Raw genomic sequence first — 21,500 nt, forward strand, 5'->3', positions numbered from 1 at the left:
GCACATGCCTTTTTTTTAACAGAGGGACTTTGCGGGGGATTCTTGAAAATAGATTAGCTTCACACAGACGTCTTCTAACTGTCACAGTACTTACAGGTAACTCCAGACTGTCTTTGATCATCCTGGAGGTGATCATTGGCTGAGCCTTTGCCATTCTGGTTATTCTTCTATCCATTTTGATGGTTGTCTTCCGTTTTCTTCCACGTCTCTCTGGTTTTGCTCTACATTTTAAGGCATTGGAGATCATTTTAGCTGAACAGCCTATCATTTTTTGCACCTCTTTATAGGTTTTTCCCTCTCTAATCAACTTTTTAATCAAAGTACGCTGTTCTTCTGAACAATGTCTTGAACGACCCATTTTCCTCAGCTTTCAAATGCATGTTCAACAAGTGTTGGCTTCATCCTTAAATAGGGGCCACCTGATTCACACCTGTTTCTTCACAAAATTGATGACCTCAGTGATTGAATGCCACACTGCTATTTTTTTGAACACACCCCTTTCAACTAATTCAACTAATTGCCCAATTGCACAGCCTTAAGAGCGTGCATATCATGAATGCTGGGTCTCATTTGTTTTCTGAGAATCTACTGAACCTACTGGTAACTTGTTTGCCACGTAGCAATAAAAAAATATACGAAAAACCTTGATTATTCTGGTTAGTCACATTGTACTGCTATTATTTTGAACAATACTGTATTTCTAAAGGTGCTGTTTACACTGAATTTTCACCAAATGTTGGTAACAATCCAAGTAATCCATACATACAAAAAAATAAAAATAAAAGGTTCAGAAATTAATTTCTGTGTAGTAAAGTAGAATGACCCAGGGGAAAAGTATTGAACACGTGGAGAAAGGGAAGTGAAGAAAGGCATGGAAAAGCCAAGACACCAGCTGAAATCTATCAGTAATTACAAAGTGATCCTTCTCCTTGTCAGTGGAAATTTATATTAGTTGGTTCAGTCCCAACTGATGACTTATAAAAAGGTGTCTCATGACCAACATGTCACACAAGAAACATTTCATGATGGGTAAAAGCAAAGAGCTCTCTCAAGGCCTTCGCAACTTTATTGTTGCAAAAACATACTGATGGCATTGGTTACAGAAGGATTGAAAGAATGGAGTAAAACAAATGGATGAGAAGAGTTGTCCAAGAGCCAAGGACCATTTGTGGAGAGCTTCAGAAAGACCTTGAATTAGCATGTACAATTAATTCAGTTGGCTCAACCGTCATGTGGCCTGTGTGCACGCTCACCGTGCAAGGCTCTATTGCAATGATACGAAAAAAGGATGTTGAAGCTTGTTTGCAGCTCAACATAAGGACAAGCCAGTGAAATACTAGAAGAATATAGTCTGGTCCGATGAGACCAAAATTAAACTCTTTGGATGCCATAATACACACCGTGTTTGGAGGTCAAGTGACACTGCACATCACCCTAAAACATCATTGTGGAGCACTGACAAAATTAATATAATTTAAGGAAGGATGAATGGAGAAATAGACTGAGACATTCTTGATAAATATCTGCTGCAATCTAGCAGGATGATGAAGATGAAACGAGGTTAGACATTCCACCGAGACAATGATCCCAAACACACAGCAAAGGAAACTCTCATTCGGTTTCAGAGAAATAAATTAAAGCTGTTAGAATGGCCAGCCAATCACTTGACTTGAATCCAGTAGAAAATCTATAGAATGAACTAGAGATCAGAGTTCATAGAAGAGGCCCACAGAACCTTCAAGATTTGAAGTCTTCTTGTGTTTAAGAATGAGCCAAAATCACACCTGTGTTTCTCCATACAGGAGGCGTCTTAAAGCGGTCAATTCCAACAAAGGCTTTTTTACTGTAATAAAGTTCATTAAGCATATTCAAAACTTTATTTCCTTAGTCATTCCATTTCAATTCACAGAACTTAATTTCTGAACTTATTTGTATTGTTTTCATGGTATGGATGGATTAGTTGGATTGTTACCGACATCTGGTGAAAATGTCATGTCAACATCCCTTTAGGAATATATTTACTGAGAAAAATGGATATGTGTTCAATACTTATTTTACCCGCTGTATTGTGACCACTAACTGATATCAGACAACTGTGAACATCATTAAATTAATAGTGAAAGTATTTATACATTAATTTAGGGGTAAGCATTTCATATTTGTCATGTAATGGGTTAAAAAAAACCACTGCCATAATGCACACCAAATACACTATACAGCTAGAAAATATCTATAAAGCAGTATGAAGGTTGCACTGAATTAATTTCCACATCTCTGCCAAAGGGGAGAAATGTGTACACCCAGTGTCCAAATTTGCTCACTTGTTAAATATTAGCTTCAATATCAGAAATACAAGGAGTACTACTTCAGCTTGGAACAGTAAACAGTTTATTTCCATTTCAAACATAGAGAATAACAAATAACAACAGACATAGAAAAGCAAAAACGATGACAAAAACAGTTCCCTTGCTTTGTCAGGTCTGGTTCAGTTCTCGCTCAGCTTGACACATGAAAAAACACAACTTGACATGCAGACAAAACACAAAAGCAGAAAGATAGGAATGTGATGCCACAAATCTTCACAAGGGATATTGAGAAATAAAATCACATTCCAACATTACAAAGAGAAGACATTTCCCAAGTGATCCTGACGTCATCGAGAGCCATTCATTCCACTCGGAGGAAATAAAACTATGATACTGAGTGGACTTTTTAGCAGCCCTCAGAGAACCACCAGTCGGTGAGGTTAAGTAAGCTTTTATGCTTTTGTCACAGGACTACACTAATGAGAGACATGAGATGTGCCCACTAAGTGGACAGGCGATGGCTCTCAGGTGACTGTTAGTGGACATGATACTAAAAAGTAAACTTCACTCAAACATAAAAGGAGAGACATGATGTTTAAGCTCATAAATTATGGACAGAGTCTCCCAGCAACATCTGTGCATAGAGCTGGGATTCCTAACCAATACAAAATACATTTACAAAGTCACAACAAACTGAAAACTTCACCATTCATCAACCAGATACTCAACATACTCCACATTTTAAGCACCAAGACGACGTCTTCCCTGGGAAAAGACGCAGTGGCCAAACTTGCCATGCGATGAGATGAGGTCCTGCGTGTTAAAACAGCTTTGGTGAAATGCTAGGACGAGTCGTTATTGGCGTCTGGAGCAGTGCCATTACTGGCCAGAAGAGGCGCTTGTGGCGAAATGGAGATCTTGTACGGCAGAGCATCTTTGGTGAGCATCTTTTTGGTGGCAGTGACGAGGCGGGAGTAATTGTCCCGGTTGTACTCGGCGCTGTGTGGCTGTGTGCGGAGTAAGGGTGGGTTGTCCCGGCTGATGCGTGAGAGGAAGAGAGGAGGACGTCTTTGCCGCTCTCCGTCTTTAAGCGAGTCTGGCAGAGGTTTGTATTTGCTCTCTGGCAGCAGCATGATGCACAGGACAGAGAGGACAGCGAAGGAGGCAAAGATCACGTGATGCAGGAAATAGCCGCCGTTATTCTGCAGCTCCATTAGAGAAGAAGCAGCCATTCCCACGCAGCCTGCGGCCATGATCAGACCCAGTGTACCACCGCTGAGAGAGACATGGAATTATTAAGCTTTTTAAAAAGAAGACTCTTCATTTATTTGATCAAACATACAGTAAAAAAGTAATATTTTGAAATATTATTACAATGTAAAAGTTAAAAAAAAAATATATCTATAAAAATTATATATATATATTTTAACATCTTATTTATTCTTGTGATGTTGAAGTGGAATTTTCAGCATCACATGATCCTTCAGAAATCATTCAATTTTGATATTAATAACTTAACCTTTAATTATTAGTAATGGTTCTCATTATTATCAATGTTAGAAACTGGTAATATTTTAGCAAAAATGTGATACATTTTTTAGGGATTCTTTGATGAAAGGTAAAAAGAACATTTATTTGAAATAAAAGCCTTTTGTAATATCATAAATTTAACTTTTGGTCAATTTAATATTTCTTTGCAGAATAAAAGTATTCTTATATATTTTTTTCTTACCTGATCATTTCAATAGTGGTGTGTCAAGTTTCCACAAACAATAGGACACAGCAAAAATGTTTTAAATCATTGATAATAAAAATTGTTTCTTGAACACCAAATCACAATATTAGAATGATTTCTGAAGAATCATGTGACACTGAAGACTGGAGTATGGCTTCTGAATATTTAGCTTTGCCATCACATGAATAAACCACATTTTTTAATATTCCAAAATAATAAAATAAACTGTAATAATAATGTAATAATATTTCACAATATAACCGTTTTTAGTGTAATTTTTATCAAATAAATTCAGCATTGGTGAGCATAATATTTTCAAAAACAAACAAACAAAAAAGCTTAATCAGTTCTTTTGAACAGGTTTTATCACTCTCTTTTTTTTTTTACTTATTTTGCAACGCTGCAAATCTAATCTCTGTAACTCTGTGTGTTTGTTTTGTCACATTTCATAATGTTTTTTTTTTTGCTACTTACCTGCCACAGCACTATTATTTTTAACATAGTATGGAGTTTACAGGCTAAAATCATTTTTATACTTCAGATAGTTGGCTAAGCTGCATTCGAAGCGGTTGTAAAACACTCCCTATGACCTCATTATATCAGAATGACTGCAGTATTACTACACTTGTGTGGCTTGAAAACCATTCCGCTAAACATTGCTTGAGAACTACATTCCTTGGCGGAAGACTGAATAAATAAATACATATGTTTTAGTTTCCATATGTTTTTGTTTTCCTACCCTCTGGATTTTCGAGTTGGTTTAATTGTTGTTTATCATCATAAACTAACCTGAGACTAAGAGACTGCAAACCTAAACTAAATTCTCTACATTATATCAATGCATTACATTTGTGTAACATGCCACAGATGTATGTAGTAACTGTTTTAGATTACCGGACAACAGTTGGCATGACTTCACTGCCAAAGAACACACTGAGCATGGCCAAAGCCTGAGACGAGAGGAGACCCACCACAGACAGAACCAGAACAAGCCCTCCACGCAGGTCTGAAACAAGACAGTAGAGACTGAGACTCAGGAAAACAAATACAAACCAAAAACCATAGGACAGATACAAAAGCTTTCCACATTTTCACTGAGCTTGTTGTGATTGCCTTTTCAATAAAGCATGCATGCCATAACTTCTTTGATTTTAAGTTATAAGGGAAGTCTAGTTTCCCCCCTAGCTCCTATAACAGCACATGTCTTTGTGTCACGCTTGAAGAGGATCTTACATTGCGTGAGGGCCAGCAGCAGCAGTGAAGACAGCCCCGTGACTATGGCTGCCAGCAGCAGCATCCCCCTGCGGCCAAAGCGGTCCACAGACACACACAGGAAGATGCAGGCCAGAGCTCCGGTCAGCACACGCAGAAAATAGCTGAAGTAGAAGTGTGGCGAGTAGATATGCAGGTTACGTGTGAAGCAGTACTGGATTCCTGTGCCAATGAAGCTGAGGACGACAAGGAAAACAGTTTATACTTGAATCTAAATGAAATAACACTTCACAACTTAACTTTGGTTAATGCATTAACTGTCAATGAGAAATACATTTGTTACAGAATTTATTCATCTTTGTTGATGTTAGATAATACAAACCGTTTGCTTTTAGTTCATTTTAGCTCAGGTCCATTAAGTAATATTAACCCATAAAACTGTCAGTTTTATTGATGTATTAGTAAATGCTGAAATTAAATTCAAACAAGATTTACAAAATATAATCTAACACACAATATTGAATGCAGGATTTTGCTCATTTATTGTTAGAAGTGTACCCAGTTGCACAGGATTTGCATTAACTGCAAGAGCAAAATGAGCCTTTCCCAAAATGAGCTATATTTTTGAAGAGTTTGTGTTTTTTCGGTTAATATTCTGCCCACAGAATGGAGGAGTTTGTGCCGATTCGCTTATTTCCAAAAACAGCGATGAATGATGGGTCTAGATTTCCACAGCTTTTTTCATATTTCATACTTTAATGTGTAATTGAAGTTTGTGATTGTCTTGCAGCCACATTTTCTAGTGTAACTTACAGAGTGAAGCCCAAGATGAGGCAGTTCTTCCAGATGACTCTGGTGTGACGCAGCTCGACAACGTGATGATACTCTGGCTGGATGTGTTCAGGGAACACCTCATCTATCTCTACAGAAGAAGACCGAGAGAATGTAAAGTAGAGGGTTAAAGAGTGAAGAATTCTATCAGTTTTTTCCAGGAACACCTGACCAGCACATTCCAAACAAAACATTCTCTGTGCTCAATTCTTTCAGATTAAACACCCTAAATAGCTCTATTCACTATCCATGATTTGCTGTAATGTAATTCAGCCAGTGAGCAGGCTATCATTACTGCATGCCATAAATATCTCTGACCATCTCTCAGATGCCATCCTCGGGACATGGGTCCTCAAAACTACATTCTGGTGATGCACTGACTGTTGGGTAGTAATTTTCCATGAAGTCTGCATGCAAACTTCTGATTTATTTTGTTCTATTTTTATAAATGGGGTGTTTTAATTAAGACATGACTCATTTGGCAAGACAGATGCTCCAAAAATCTGTATGTGTATGTCCGAGTCTCCTCTATGGCTCTGTCCCAGTACGCACGCTTGCGTGAACATGACAGGAACTAAATACACATTGTCGGCTAAATACCAAAGCTCAGTGTCCATTTACATTATATTTAGTCATCTAGCAGACACTTTACCTCTAAAAGCAGTATTTTGAGGCTACGCACGTAATGAATATGTATTTATGATATTAGTTACCAATAGTGACCCTTGAACAGGTTCAGGATTTGTGCCAAAATCTGAGGGAAACTCAAAGTAAATAAAATTTTGTAAAAACATGATCATGTTGTGTTTCCCATCACATAATCAAAAGTTCTGCACACACTTGAGGTCTTAACGTCCGTTTGAACACTTAGACTTAGTAGAGGAAATACTTAAGAAACAAGTGCAAATGCTGCAAGTGTGAGTTTAGGACAGGCCCTATGGTTTGTTGGGATAGGACAATATTGGGCTGAGAAGCAATCATTTGCAAATCTGGAATCAGAGGGTGAAATAATCTAAACTTTTACTGATTAAAGCACTTCTTAGGTCAGTAGCTGATGTTTGTAATGCTGAGATTTTTACCTGACAGCAGTGTTTCAGCGGGGTAGAGCTCATCACTAACACACACGCCATTTCGTGCTGAAAAAGACTGGAGACATTTCTTTGCTTGAGGAATCTGAGATGTGGCGATGAGCCAACGAGGAGATTCTGGGAACACTGAAGCACAGCTGTTGCCACATTCGCAACACACACACACACAAACACACAAACACACGTTACAAACAATCATTTTATTATAGATGCTTGGTCTTAAGTTATTAATCTGTCTTAATGTTGGTGATCCTATGGGCTTGATGTAAATATTATAATAGCTTTTTGAGTGAAAGAACAATACACTAAATGTTCTGTAAAGGCTTACTCATGTTTACATCTCACATGACATAAGGGAAAAATAGCTTTATCATAGGATGCACTTTAATCTGAACTCGGCAGCTATCCAGTGGATCAAATGGTTATAACAAATCATTAAATACGCTGAGCTTAGTACCGACTCATTTTCAGCCAAATGTCTGTAGTGAATTGAAACGTGTACAAAAGATCGTGAGAGACTGAAGGACATGAAGACCACAGCATATATCTGACTCACCACCAATAGGAAAGGAGTAGCAGCAGGGGCAGTGTGGCAACAGCCTGAAGTACAGGCCAATCACGGCAAAGCACGGCAAACCCTGGCAACAGGAGCTCTGCAAACACGGCAAAGAAGCCACTGACCATGGACACCATGAGTCTGTGAGGGGGGTCACACCACTCCAGTCCTGAACCATGTAGAAAAAACAAAGAGGGAGAATGAGAGACAAAATTGTGAAAGTTAATGTGTGAATTTGGTATGTCAAGGAAAGTATTAAAGAGAATTATTGGTGAGCGTGACCTTAACTCTAGAAAAAGGTCAGTCTTTTCCTACAGACTCGTACATAACAGGAAGTCCCCATGTCCTCTATCCAATGATTTTTCCTAAAGTCTTGCAGCACAATAGCCCAATCAAACTACTCTTCACTCTTTTGAAATTGTCCATATTGGATTTTGGATACATTTGACTGAATTTATAATTGTTCTGATCTTGAATATTTTACAATAACTGTAGACCAATATCAATTGTGAATTTACACAATACAGGAATAATAAGGATTTTTTTTATGTTGTTAAAAAAGAGCCTCATGCTCATTAAAGATGCATTTATTTGATTTAAAAAAAAAAAAAAGAGTAGAAAAAGTGATCTTGTGAAATATTATTACAATTTAAAATAATAGTATTAATAAATAAATTATTCCTGCAAAGCTGAATTTACAGCCATTACTCCAGTCTTCAGTCTCACACGATCCTTCAGAAATTATTCTGATTTGGTCCTCAAGTATTATCATTTATTATTGGTGCTTGCTTATTTATAATGGTCCTTATTATCAATGTTGAAACTGCTTTTGCAAGAAATAGCTTCACTGTCACTTCTGACCAATTGAATGTGTCTTTAATGAATAATTTGAATTCTTGCTGGTATAAGCACAATATAAGCAGCTGAAGACTCGTGTTACACCGAAGACATTAATAATAGCTGCTCAAAATTCAGCTTTGCATCACAGAAATAAATTACAATGTAAAATATTTTAAAACAGAAAACAGTTCTTTTAAACAGTAATAATATTTCACAATATTACAGCTTTTACTGTATTTTTGATAAAATAAATGCAGCCTTGGTGAGCATTTTTTGCCAGTAGTTTACACATTTCTTTGTTAAAAATAAATAAAGTGAAGGAAAAACATCCAGAGGCCAGTATACATGGAAACTCTTACAACACTCTTATTCTAAAATTTGGACAACAGTAATGATCTAGAATGAGTAGTTGTGCCTTGACATTTCACATGACATAATAAAAGCAGAAAAGATTGTGTATGTGGCTGTGTTTACATCCAGCTTCCTCCAGTTCCTCTTTAGAGACAGCACAACCCTGACAGCACACTAAAGGGGCTTTCATGTCGGAAAGAGCACTCTGGCTAACAGTCAACATGCACATAAACACTCATATAACAATCACAGGAAGTGTGGGAAAAAAACCCGGACAGTGGAAAGAACAGAAAGTAGATCTTGTCCGATAGACACTTCATGTTTACTCTCTCACTTCTGCAATGATAAGACAAAAACACAGAACAAAGACACAGTAGACAAAACACCCTGAACTTTCCTCAGTAGATCACTCAGAACGTGACGTAACAGAGAGAGTAGTTAGGGTTTGAACAGTGTGTTCGTGAGACGGCTGTTCCCTGTCGATCGCTTCACCCCTCCCCCGCAGACGGAGAAACCCCACCGAACATTCCTCCTGTTGCCCTTCCAAACCCGACATCAAGCAATAACACACTCCTTATCAGAAGTGCACTATTGAACAAGTCTGAAGGGCTGATCTCGCAAAACCTTTCAGGAACATGATTATATCATATAAACACACACACACACACACTACAGTCAAATGTCTACTCTACATATTTTTACTGTCCACATTTTAGAATAATTTGCTGGACAACTGTTGGCTGCTTTATCTTCACTTTACTTAGTTTTAGAATGAAATTCGCATGTATGGAGATTTTATATTTGGCTACCATATTAAGATGAATACATTCAGTCAAATGTATTCAAACTTTGGGTGAAAGTGTGTGTTTGTAAATAATGTAATAAAAATTATATTATATTATATTATATTATATTATTTAAGTAACTTGTATACTTAAATATTCCTTTAAAACCAAATATTTTTGCCTAGCCAAATCTATTCAATGTCCCTTGCAAAACATGTACATTGCAGAGCCACTTGTGTACAGCAGACATCGTTTTGTGTCTTATCAATGTCTTATCGGTTGCATACTTAAAGAGGTCAAATGATGGAGAATACTTGCGTGCAATATAAGAAGACAAAAACACTCCGGCTAATGTCGAGCCTTGGCAGAGTCGAAGAAATGGGAACACAGAAGGACTGTTAGAAAGACAAGACATGATTCCCAGCAAGCCCGAGAGAACCACTGAGAGCAGCAGAACACAGCGACGACCCAACCTGAGACAACACACAAACACACAGAACATCAGCACGTCTGACACGCTCAAACAAGAGCGGTGCATGACATTCAGCTGAAGTTATCCAGACAACAATTTGAACTGATTACATTTGCAGATATTCTGCTAGGGCACTGTGATCTTGAGGAGAACTGACTGACTTCATTTCGCTAATGATCACCTTGACAGTGATTTAGAAGTTTATTGCAAAAACTTTCTAGCATCATTCATTTTCTTTTTGATATTTAGCATGTAATGCAATTAAGCTTGTGCATTTTAAGTACAAGCATTTTCGAAAACAATGAATACAACACAAAGTAATGATAAGTTAGGGAGACTCACCAGTCACATATAGTGCCGAGGAGTATATAGCCCAGGGTCCAGCCTGTCATGAAACATATGTGTTGGAGAGGAATCTTCCAGTGGTCAGCGCACACCAAGTCCCACTGTCAGCATGAAGAGGAAAGATATACACTTCAGTTCAATTGTCTTAGAGAAATAATTCAGGGGGAAACAAACCAAACCACTGCAAACTGGCATGACTTGTTTTTCCCCAGCAGGGCAGTGTGGTAAATATGCTACCATACCAATCCTGCAATATGGAAGCTGGTTTAATGCTCATTCAAGGTTGTTTTCCAGCCCAAGATGCTCTGGAAGGTTAAAGTCAGCTGATCAACTATATGGGCTATTGTGGACCAGGTATTGACTATCAATAACCAGCAGTAATAATGAGAAAACAAACTAGAAACTATGTAAACCCAGCTCTAACCATCAGAAGATGCTTGAGTTGGATATTACAGTAGGATAATAAAACATGTTTTTATCTTTCAAAGTGCACACCATCATTTATCACTATGCTGATGTTAATCAAATGTATTGGAAAACTGAAATCAAAGAAATATTTAAATGCTCCGGTTTTTAAATTTGGAATCTGAGGTAGGCTGAGGATGTGTAAATGCTGCTTTCTTTCTATCCTATTATATGATCAACGTCTATTATTACATTACAGCTAATGTGAAGCCATGCTACTCTAGTCTCACAAACTTTCTCTACCTCATTCTGCTTTCACATGGATCTTCCTAAAAAATTCCACATAAAAGCTTTTTTTTCCTAAGCATGGAAAAGGAAACAAACTGCTAGCCAAGGTCACACAAAAAGCTCCAGCTATGTACCTCCTGTGGAACAGGAACCCAACAAGGACTTATTCACCACTGCTCCCTGGGCTTTTAATGATGAGGATCACAGCATTTTCTAATCCCTGAATAAACATTTCATCTCATGACTTCACTGTAATGAAATCACAATATTCTTAACCAAATGGGTGGTCAACATTAACAAAAAGAAAAGCTGTTCTTTCGAACATGTACAACCCATATGTGAGCCAGTCATAAAGCTACATTTTTTTTCAATCAAGATGAATACATCATCTGACAGCTGAATAAATAAGCTTTACATTGATGTACGATTTGTTAGGAAAGGACAATATTTGTCCGAGATACAACTGCACTAGTCAATATTTGAAGTGGATCAAAACATTTCATCAAAATTGTCCTAAAACCAAGATGCGTTCTTGTCTTAGGACAACTTTGACGAAACTGTTCTGATCCACTTTAAATATTGACTACTATATTTGAAAATCTAGAATCTGAAGATGCAAAAAAAAAAAAAAAATAAGTAGAAAATAAGAAGAAAATCTAAATATTAAGAGAAATTGCCTTTAAAGTGGTCCCAATTATGTTCTTAGCAATGCATGTTCCTAATCAAAAATTAAGTTCTGATATATTTACAGTAGGAAATTTACAGTATATCTTTACTTAATATCCTAATGATTTTTGGCATAAAATAAAAACTGATGATCTTGACTCAAACAATGTATTTTTGGCTATTGCCATTTATGACTGGTTCTGTGCTCCAGAGTCATGTTCTGATACATGGACTTTAACTAGACCACGATGGTCACAGCTAATATAGATGGATCAGCCTAGCAGATTTTATATGAATTATAATAAGTATTTACATTTAGGAGGCTTATGGAAGCACACACTTTTACTTCGCTATCGAAAGTGTGAAAGTGACAGGAACAGTTCTATTTTTGTATACAGCTAGTTATAAATTATATACTCAAACCCACACCTCTAACAGAAACAAAAACAAAAACAAAAACAAAAAAACACTTAAATTGTTTTAAACAATTTGAAATCTCTTGAACTGATTTTGTTTTTTTAAACATCACGAAAATATGGTTTTGGAGGATTTTGTCAGGTTTATCCCACTTCTGGGTACAAATGTGACCCCAAAACAGAAGCCTCACAAACTACCCCCCAGTGTCACTTTTTGGATACTTCCCTAAAATAAAATAAAACAAATGTACAAATTAATAATGATCACAAAGAATGCATAAAACGCGAAAAAAAAGGCAAATAACACCACACTCGACTAGACTCGACTATAGGAAACTCACAAAGCAAGTGATTTCATACAAGTCTCGTCTGAATGCTCGAGTGGACTGCTGGCTTTGCTGTGTTTGCATACTGACCTCGGTCACTAAATTGTTGTGTAGTCCGGCGGGTTTGCCGTACTCCCATCCTCTGGTGCACGGCACCACGTCCCTCGGCTCGCTCTCCGTGTAGTTGCTCGTGTTCAGCGGGTATTTGTAAAGTTCACAGTGACTGAACCCAGACCCCTTCAGCCACGGGATGCTGAGGTTGAGGTACGCTTGTCTGGAGAGGTTTCCGAGAAGAGAAGACGGCGGCAGTAACGCCAGATCAGGTTTGCAGTGGTAAGACTCGGGAACGAGCGTGAAGAAAACATCACTGAAGAGATTCAGCGACACCGCAAAGTTTGGAAACCAGCTGAAAAGCGTTATAATCCGGTTGTATCTCCCATATCCACCAATCTGAGGGTAGATTTTAGTTTCAAATTCCATAACTGTAGTCCTTATCGACGGAAACAGTTGTTTCTCAAAGACATTGCCCCTTGTAGTGCTGAGGAATGAACTGACGGAGGTTTGAGAGCCAAGGAACACATGGAAGTTCGGTTCATTCGGAAGCGGCTCATAGATCCGATTCACTGATTCTTTTGAGTTATCGCTCAAAAGTGTTCTTTGGCTGATTATACAGGGGTCAGCTAGAAAATTAAATAGAATAGAAAAATAATAGAGAAGGCTAGTGTTAGAGGCTTTATTTGTTAAAGAATACAAGCAGTTAGAAAACGAATAGAGAGTGCAAGTGTTAGAGCGTCAATTGTTTATATATATATATATATATATATATATATATATATATATATATATATATATATATATATATATATATATATATATATATATATATATATATAAAACACATTTTTTTTTAAAAAAAAATGTGATGTATCATATCATTTCGGACGTCAGCCGTCCTACTCTCTTAGATCGACCATCAAAAAACATAATCCTTAGACAACTAATGTGAATGTGACCCTCCTGACTGATCATCAATATATTTATTATGTGTATACAGTATAAATACACACATATGCATGTATATATTTTAGAAAAATATGTTGTTTATATATTAGATATATTTATATATACTAACAATTATATGAAATAAATACGTAAAAATACGTGTAAATACATTTTTTTTATATATATATATATACTGTGTATTTATAAATACATTTTAAATTCAATTGAAGTTTATTTGTATAGCGCTTTTTACGATACAAATCATTACAAAGCAACTTTACAGAAAATTAAGTTTTTTTTCTACAATATTTAGTAGTAGCTTATAAGTGGTGACTGTCAGTTTATGTGCATATGGCAGGAATTTTTGGAAAAATCAATTAAAGACGTAATCAAACAGACGAACACTATTAACAGAAATTATTATATGATGCAATCACACTTGTAGCAATATCTGTTAGTTCGGTTTGTTGATTCAGGGTTAGCATCATCTGAGGTCCTCTGAGGGTCAGCATCATCTCTTCTCAGGTGTTCTGGATCCAGACTGGAGCTTGTGTAAGTCCTAGTTACCATGGGATGTAAATCACGTGTCAAAACAGAGAAACAAATGGAGACATCATTAGCGTAGCTACTGTTCCAACAAAGTAAAATGAATTAGTTTAACTCAAGCTAAAGCATAATAATGCACTTTTGATCCGATATAACTGCAGTCCAAAATTATGAGATGCATTATTCGAATGTTTGGCGAAAGAGATGTGTTTTTAATCTAGATTTAAACAGAGAGAGTGTGTCTGAACCCCGAACATTATCAGGAAGGCTATTCCAGAGTTTGGGAGCCAAATGTGAAAAAGCTCTGCCTCCTTTAGTGGACTTTGCTATCCCAGGAACTACCAAAAGTCCAGATATAGTCCATAATAAATATACACAGTACGCACACATATTATGTAAACAAAAATGTTTATTTTGGAAGGGATTAATCGCAAATAAACTCTGACAGCACTAATACAAGTATCCTTAAACACACACACACACAAAAACACTTTTTGTATTCTGTTTTTCTTTTTATTATATAATTAACATAAGCAAAAAAGGCCTCTAGCTTGCTCTATTCTTTTTCTATTCTATCGGTTTTCTTTTTATTATATAATAATAAAAATAAAACTTTGCTGCATGTTAAGACTTATTATAGCACTTGCATATCTTTGCTCTTCTGTTGATTTTGATTTCTTCCATTGTCCTCATTTGTAAGTCACTTTATATAAAAGCATCTGCTAAATTACTAAATGTAAATCCAAATCCATTTGTGCAACTGATATGCTGCAGATAAGCTGACTGTGGGTCAAGGTTTTGGCTGCCAGTCAGTGACTCTCTTGGTCTGTCCTGAATAGCAACATGGCTGCACAAACACTGGTGGCTTCAGTCTGATTCGATGAACAATCCTTTTATTTCTGCAGATCAGGACACAACACTCACTTCACCTAGTTACAGCTCAGTGTACCAGCAGATGAGAGTCACTGTCTGGTCAAAGCTGAATCACCTTGTGACTTGACACAGTTCCAGTTAAGTTATACCCTGTTACTATTAATAGTCTATTTTGCATGCTTGCTCTGCGCAATTTCTAGTATTATGTGTTGCTGGAGGGGACAACAGTAACTAAATAATTTATTATTTACTTAATCACATTTATTAATTAATGAGATATTGTTCATTATTTATTTTTATGTTTTTGTATTTCATTATGTTAATAGTTCAAATTGTGACAACACCTCATGACCTCTTACGGTATGGTGTTAATGAACACTAATCTTGACAACATATCTGCGGTCTCTGTTGAGTGCCATGTAAAATATGAAATTTATTTACCATTTACATATCAAAAATAATCCTCAAAAGTTAAGACATTAAGCATTTTCATCTTACAAGAGCGACTGGACAGAGCTAAAACTATCACATTGGTTCCCTCTTGTGGCGGATGTGTCATATTACAACTCACAAAAAAAAAAACAGTAACAAAAAAAAAACACAGAATCAAAGTCATTTCAAAAATTTATTTACGAACATAATCTCTGAGGAACAACAGCAGTTCTCACGCTCTCTGTACATGCAAGTGTAGAAAATAACAATTTTGAATTATTCCTCTCCGTTAAGTTTTTTTTTTTGTATTTTTAAGTTTCTCGCTTTTTGAATTGCAGGATATCAACACAGCTAAAGGTGAAAGTACTGGATCTTTGACAGCACTGACGATAGCATCAACAAACCCCTCCCCTCCCGTAGCTGCTCCAACAATATGTACACAATTGAACTACATTGTACAAATAAAAAAAGGTACATTGTTACATCACCGGCAGCAAGCGCGACACGTCTCGTTGCTGTTAGAACCTCACATTCTACGCAAGTTTAGACTAGTACAAAGAGGAGGGTGCAAAACGTCCTGGAATATTATTTACAGTTATGTACAACGTCTCGTTTACGCATTACAAGAGGAAAATTTACACAGCGGAGAGAGACCTTCAGCTCAAACATACCACAGGTGTCAGAAAGATAATAAATAGGTTAGCTCCATTTCAAGAATCATCTGTTAGATTTGTGGACAATGAGGAAAAATAGTTAAAACAAGGCTTGAAATTGTGGCTCAACACAATCGATCCCATCACTAAATGGAATAATCAGTAATCTGTGTACTTAGTAGAGGTAATGTGTTGCAGACAGAGGTCAGAGAGTCAACAGGCAAGCATGTGTAAGATTTCTGTCATCCAATCTTATGGTCAGTTAGTCCCAATACAGTATATTTAGAGTGATTATTAAATAAAAGTCCAAAGGTTTTATGGCTTGTGAGTGCTAAATAGTAAAGCCCAAATGCAAATCAGGTTAAACCTTCTATCAAATCACAATTTCAAGCCTTTTAAAACTGAATCAGTTGGGGGAACCCAAACCATTTTCAACAGGTCAGAGGACAGTGGAAATTCACATATCATCGTGTAAACACTAGGTATAAAGGGGCTTAGTGATGATAAACACAAACCATTTGATGAACAAGTCACTATTTTGGTTCCATGGGGGAAAAAAATGCACCTAAAAACACCAGATTTTGTTAAAGAAACCACCCACCACAAAAGAAAGCACTAAAAGTGAACAGAATCTGAACAGAAAGTTATTCATACTATGCACTCATCATTAATTATCTGTTTGTAGACATTTTGTTTTGCACTGCACAGTACTCACAAAATACCAGGACGTGCGTGAGTCATCCAAAACAATTACTGTGGAACTAGTGACACCTGTTGCACCCAGACTCAATGCACACATACAGAACTGCGTCATGTGGGATTTTCACAGACTCACAACCTTACATGGGAAACAATATCAAATAAACTCTAGCCTGGATGGGTAAGCAAACATCACACAACCTCACACTGAAGTACAGGCATGTAATGAGAAAGAGTAAAATATCAAAACACATTTCAGTCTCCTCCGTTTACTGATGAATGCAAACATCTAAATGTACTGTAAAATGTATTCATATGGTAAATGTACAACCAAAATCAGAGAATAAATGACATTGGTGCATAAAAAAAAAAAATACTGTGACGGGAGATTCACAAAAATGTTAAATATGGAAAAACAGTCTGAAAGCCCATGTATACACATAGTAAATCCAGGAACGGAGGTGTGTGTGTGTTTTTTTCATGCTATTGTGATCTGTAAAAGTCCGTATCAGTACGTTGCTAATAACGGAGCGTGCCAAGACATTACTTCTAACACAAATTAACAACTAATTCAAAATTGCTTAGTGACTGAGTGAAGGAATGCAAAACGTTTGTCTGATGAAATAACCCATTTTCTCTTAGTTGCAGATAATGTTTAGAACCTTGCTTTTGTAAAACCTAACATTTAAAAAAAACATTTAACATTTAAAAACAAAAAACCGCAGGAATGGAACCTACAGATAATAGGGTGATATTTCATGCTGATTTCCAAACTCCTAATTGCGAAGATCGTTCAGAACGGTTGTATAGTGCTGAAGAGAGGGTATGTGAGGGGGATTAAAAGAAACGCGCAGTTTCGTGTCTTAATAACGAATGTGACATCACACACAAAACAAAAACTTCCATGATTCTAATTGTACGATGGGTAATGAATTCCAAAAATGTACTATACTGTTCATTGCTTGCTTTTCTATTTAGACAGACCCAAATGAAGTAGGCTCCAAATCACGTCCTTTCCAACCTATGACTTGTGCAGCTTTAGAAGAAATCAGAGACGTTAACTGTATAAAGGCATTTTCTTGGTTTATACTTTTTAAAGATATATACTTGTGTAATAAAACGATGAATAATATACCTCTGCTATTCTTTAAATAAATCCATAATCACTCTGCTACATCTGAAAACTATGGTCCTGGCCCTGACAGAGTAATCAGGAGAAATGGTGTTTCCTAATGATGGTGGTGATGACGATCTAGATTTACTTTGACTAGCCTTGGACAGAAACCTTAAGGACCGCTGCATGGAAGTCTTGAAAATACTGACGATGCGTACACCTTTTGGCGGGGGTGGTGTGTTTGTATGGTGGGGGGGAAGTGCTGCCCGAAAGTGAACTGTACATACAATGATAACTTTTATTCATTTATTTTTTACACTTAACTGAGTGATGTTACAGTACATAAGTTATTTACAACTGTGCAGTAATGTGTGGCAAAATAAATTATCTAGAAGGCAGCGAGAATACATTGGTTAATGATTATAAAAACTGTACATCATTTACGGAATACTTTTTTTTTTTTCAGTTTTGTATTTTTTTCCATTAAACTAACGTTGGCTCTGTAGTGTTTCAAGTCACTTCCTCAGAAAGGGAACGATGAAATGCCCAAGTAAAGAAAGACAAACCAAAAAAAAAAAAAAGAAAACTATAATCTTCTAAGTCCTTGTCTCGTTGATTTTTGACAGTATCATTTGCTCTTTCCTTAGTCTTTTCCTTATGCAGTTGTTTGAATCCAGGCATGTCAGACCTGGCTTAGGGACCATCCATCCTCCATGCTTCTGATCCAACATCTGGGACCAAATGCACTGTTGTCACCTTGTGAGGGCACTCTAGGTCTCATGCCCTAAAACTGAATGCAGTCTCTCCTCCCGGCTCTGTTACTGAGCTGCCGCCCGCTGCATGCGGCTTCCTGCCCTGAACGTGGGGCCGCACGGGGCGCTGTACAGCAGGAAAGCCACTCTCTCCACTGCTGTAGGCATTATAGACTCAGGTCTAAACAGGTAGAGGGTTAGTTAGCACTCCTGTCACACTCTGGCGTGTCTTTTTTGTGCCTGCACATCGAGGTGTTGACCGTGTTCGGAGTTCTGTGTCCACCACTGTGTGCTGTCTGTCCCCTGGTTCTGGAGCACATAGGTGGATGAACCCGTCTCAAGCTCCTTGTTTGTTGTAACTTAGTATGGGATGGGACAGAGAAAAATTCTGTCCCATATGTTCACCCAAATAAACCAAGATAGGAGGGACAAGGTTCAAAGCAGTTTTGCTTTTTAAATCCCAAACAAAACCATAAAAACTTGAGGATAAAAGTGCAAGTTGTGTTTTTTTTTCTCCCGTAAAAAAGGCGGTTCCTCCTCAGGCAGAAAAGGATGAGTTTTGTAATTTACCTTTTTCTATATAATATATATTTTCTCTCCTCAAAGAAATCTCCTCAAACTGACTAGCCCTTACCGAACTTTGTTTGATGTCTCTTTGACAGATGAATAATGTTAGACCGAACTCTCAGAGTCTGAATGTGTGTCGGTGTCACGCAGGCAACAGTACAAAGTCATCGTTGACATCGACCATTGGCACATAGAAGGAGGGGACCTCGTTCACACACAGAGACTTGTGTCCAGCGGGGTCCAGCTCCTGTACCTTGAGTTGCCACTCCATTCTCTGCACTGCATTCAGAGCAGCCGCCTCGTGCTGCTGCCGCATTAGCAAACACGTCTGTCAGAAGATAAAGATTAGAATTAGGAAAATATTTGCACATTTAAGGCTTAAAAGAAATGTAAACAAAAATACAAATTAAGGCTTGTCAGTCGATTCAAATTTTTTATCTAATTAATTACAAAATGTGCCAATTAAATTTGTGAATTAAATTTACCAGTGAATTACCCAGAGAAGAATATTTAAACCCATTATTGTGTTAAATGAGAAAGTATCAAGTACAAACAGTAGCTTTAGAGATAAATATTTAATTTGATCCAACATCAAATTTATTATACATAATTGTTTAGGCTACAATGGCCTAATATAAACTATGGAACATAAAAGAAGATAATTTGAGCAACATTCCCAGTATATTTTGTTCATACAATGCAAGTCCAAAACTGTTTAAAATTTAAGTAAGAAAGAAACTATAACTGCCAGAAACCATTGGATTCTTTAAAATGCAGATTCATTCAGAAATTAGTCACAGTCACATAACGGTCTCATATGGTATCGCTTATCTTATGATATAATTTTTTTTTGCCCCATATCTTGAAATTTAGGAGCATAACTGCATTTATGGGTTTGTTGCCCTGAATCACTTTTGTCAAGTCAACTGTATGGACTTACAGGCCTGGGGGCGGGGCCAGTGTGTCATTATTTTTTAATGACTAATTAACAAGTTAAACTGACAGCCCTAAAAAAAAATTATCAGTGTTGTAATGTAACGAAGTAAAAATACTTTGTTACAGTACTTAGGTATTTTTTGGGAGTATCTGTACTTTACTTGAGTTTTTATGTTTATATATATATTAAAGGCAACTTTTACTCCACTACATTTCCTAATAAAATGTACACTTTTACTCCGATACATTTCCCCTAAGTATATTCGTTACTTGCTACAAAATAGACAGAAGAACACAGACTGCAGGAAAGCAGGTTTGACGAATCAGTGGTCTAGTGTTTGCAAGTTAGACTCCTAAAAACACTTTTGCTCATGTGCAAACTAGTGCGTGTCACTTTTCCACTCAAGTCGAGGCTGGGGTTTGTGATATACAGCATCGTCTCTGATAATATGGTAAATATTGTTGTAATAATGTGCAATCTGATGTTATCAAGTAGTCTATATCACTGAATCATACACAGAATGCACACACATTTATTAGTCTATTAAATCTCAATATTCCAGGCATTCTATATTGTAGACAGCAAATTTTTTTTGTATGCTTTTTATATTTATATTATTAAATGTAGGCCTAGTTTATGGGATTAGAATCCCGCCAAATGTATTGCAGCCACAGACTGAAAAATAATAAGCAAAAGTCAAATATTTAAAAACACGTGTAAAATAACAACGCACAAAACTCGACTTGGACTGATTGGATAGGGAGCAGCTGTCAATCTAGAACTTGTGGCCCAATGGTGAAGCTGAAGCCTGCCCATGAAACTCTAACTGCAACTTTTAGAAACACAAGTGCAGAATGTGGAAACAAGAGCAAAGGGGGAAAGACCACAAGCACACAAAAAATAACATCAGCAGGAAACCTGATTTTGTTTGCGATTTGGAAAATTTAGAATTCATGTTTCAGTTTTGTGCAGTATAATTAAAAATGTGTTTACATTTTTGATTCACGCTTATTATTTTTCAATCCATGACTCCGCTGTTTTCTTTTGCGTTATTATTTTACACACGTTTTTAAATATTTTATTTATGCTTATTATTTTTCGATCTATGACTGCAATACATTTGGCGGGATACTAATCCCATACTAGTTAACTTAATCTATATCACACAAAGAGTACTGTTTTTCTGCAGATGCATGAACACATTTAATAATAATTTTATACAAGTTCAGTAGAGCAATAAGTGACTTACATTTTAGACATAATATTGCTTGTTTCTGCTCAACTTTGCCAACAAAAGTAGTTC

General features: G+C 36.7%; 2 protein-coding genes across 3 annotated transcripts in view; both read right to left on the bottom strand.

Moving 5' to 3' along the window:
* Positions 1-2,365: 2,365 nt before the first annotated feature.
* slc22a31 (solute carrier family 22 member 31) lies at positions 2,366-14,154 on the bottom strand. The gene is made up of 10 exons (XM_052561305.1): positions 14,064-14,154; positions 12,713-13,302; positions 10,519-10,622; positions 10,023-10,177; positions 7,729-7,897; positions 7,164-7,309; positions 6,067-6,175; positions 5,275-5,489; positions 4,936-5,047; positions 2,366-3,581 (listed from the first exon to the last, which is right to left on the bottom strand). Exons 1-10 carry the CDS (start codon positions 14,137-14,139, stop codon positions 3,149-3,151), a joined length of 2,109 nt encoding a protein of 702 aa, XP_052417265.1. The 5' UTR covers positions 14,140-14,154; the 3' UTR covers positions 2,366-3,148.
* Positions 14,155-15,655: 1,501 nt separating this feature from the next.
* ankrd11 (ankyrin repeat domain 11) overlaps positions 15,656-21,500 on the bottom strand; it is a 134,772-nt gene continuing 128,927 nt past the window's right edge. For both annotated transcript variants that reach the window (XM_052561301.1, XM_052561302.1), the window contains one exon: positions 15,656-19,588. In XM_052561301.1, coding sequence (XP_052417261.1) covers positions 19,403-19,588 — 186 coding nt within the window. In that variant the 3' untranslated portion in view covers positions 15,656-19,402. The remainder of the gene's footprint in view (positions 19,589-21,500) is intronic.

Source organism: Carassius gibelio, chromosome B7 (assembly GCF_023724105.1).
Source record: "Carassius gibelio isolate Cgi1373 ecotype wild population from Czech Republic chromosome B7, carGib1.2-hapl.c, whole genome shotgun sequence".
Classification (NCBI taxonomy): Eukaryota; Metazoa; Chordata; class Actinopteri; order Cypriniformes; family Cyprinidae; genus Carassius; species Carassius gibelio.

Bases quoted from the DNA above. Each gene is read 5' to 3' on its own strand.
- slc22a31 (XM_052561305.1), bottom strand. From the start codon at position 14,139: ATGATGCTGACCCTCAGAGGACCTCAGATGATGCTAACCCTGAATCAA. The intron at 10,178-10,518 runs GTGAGTCTCCCT...GTGTTGTCTCAG, and splicing joins CTCGGCACTATATGTGACTG to GTTGGGTCGTCGCTGTGTTC. The intron at 6,176-7,163 runs GTAAAAATCTCA...CTTCTTCTGTAG, and splicing joins CGCTGAAACACTGCTGTCAG to AGATAGATGAGGTGTTCCCT.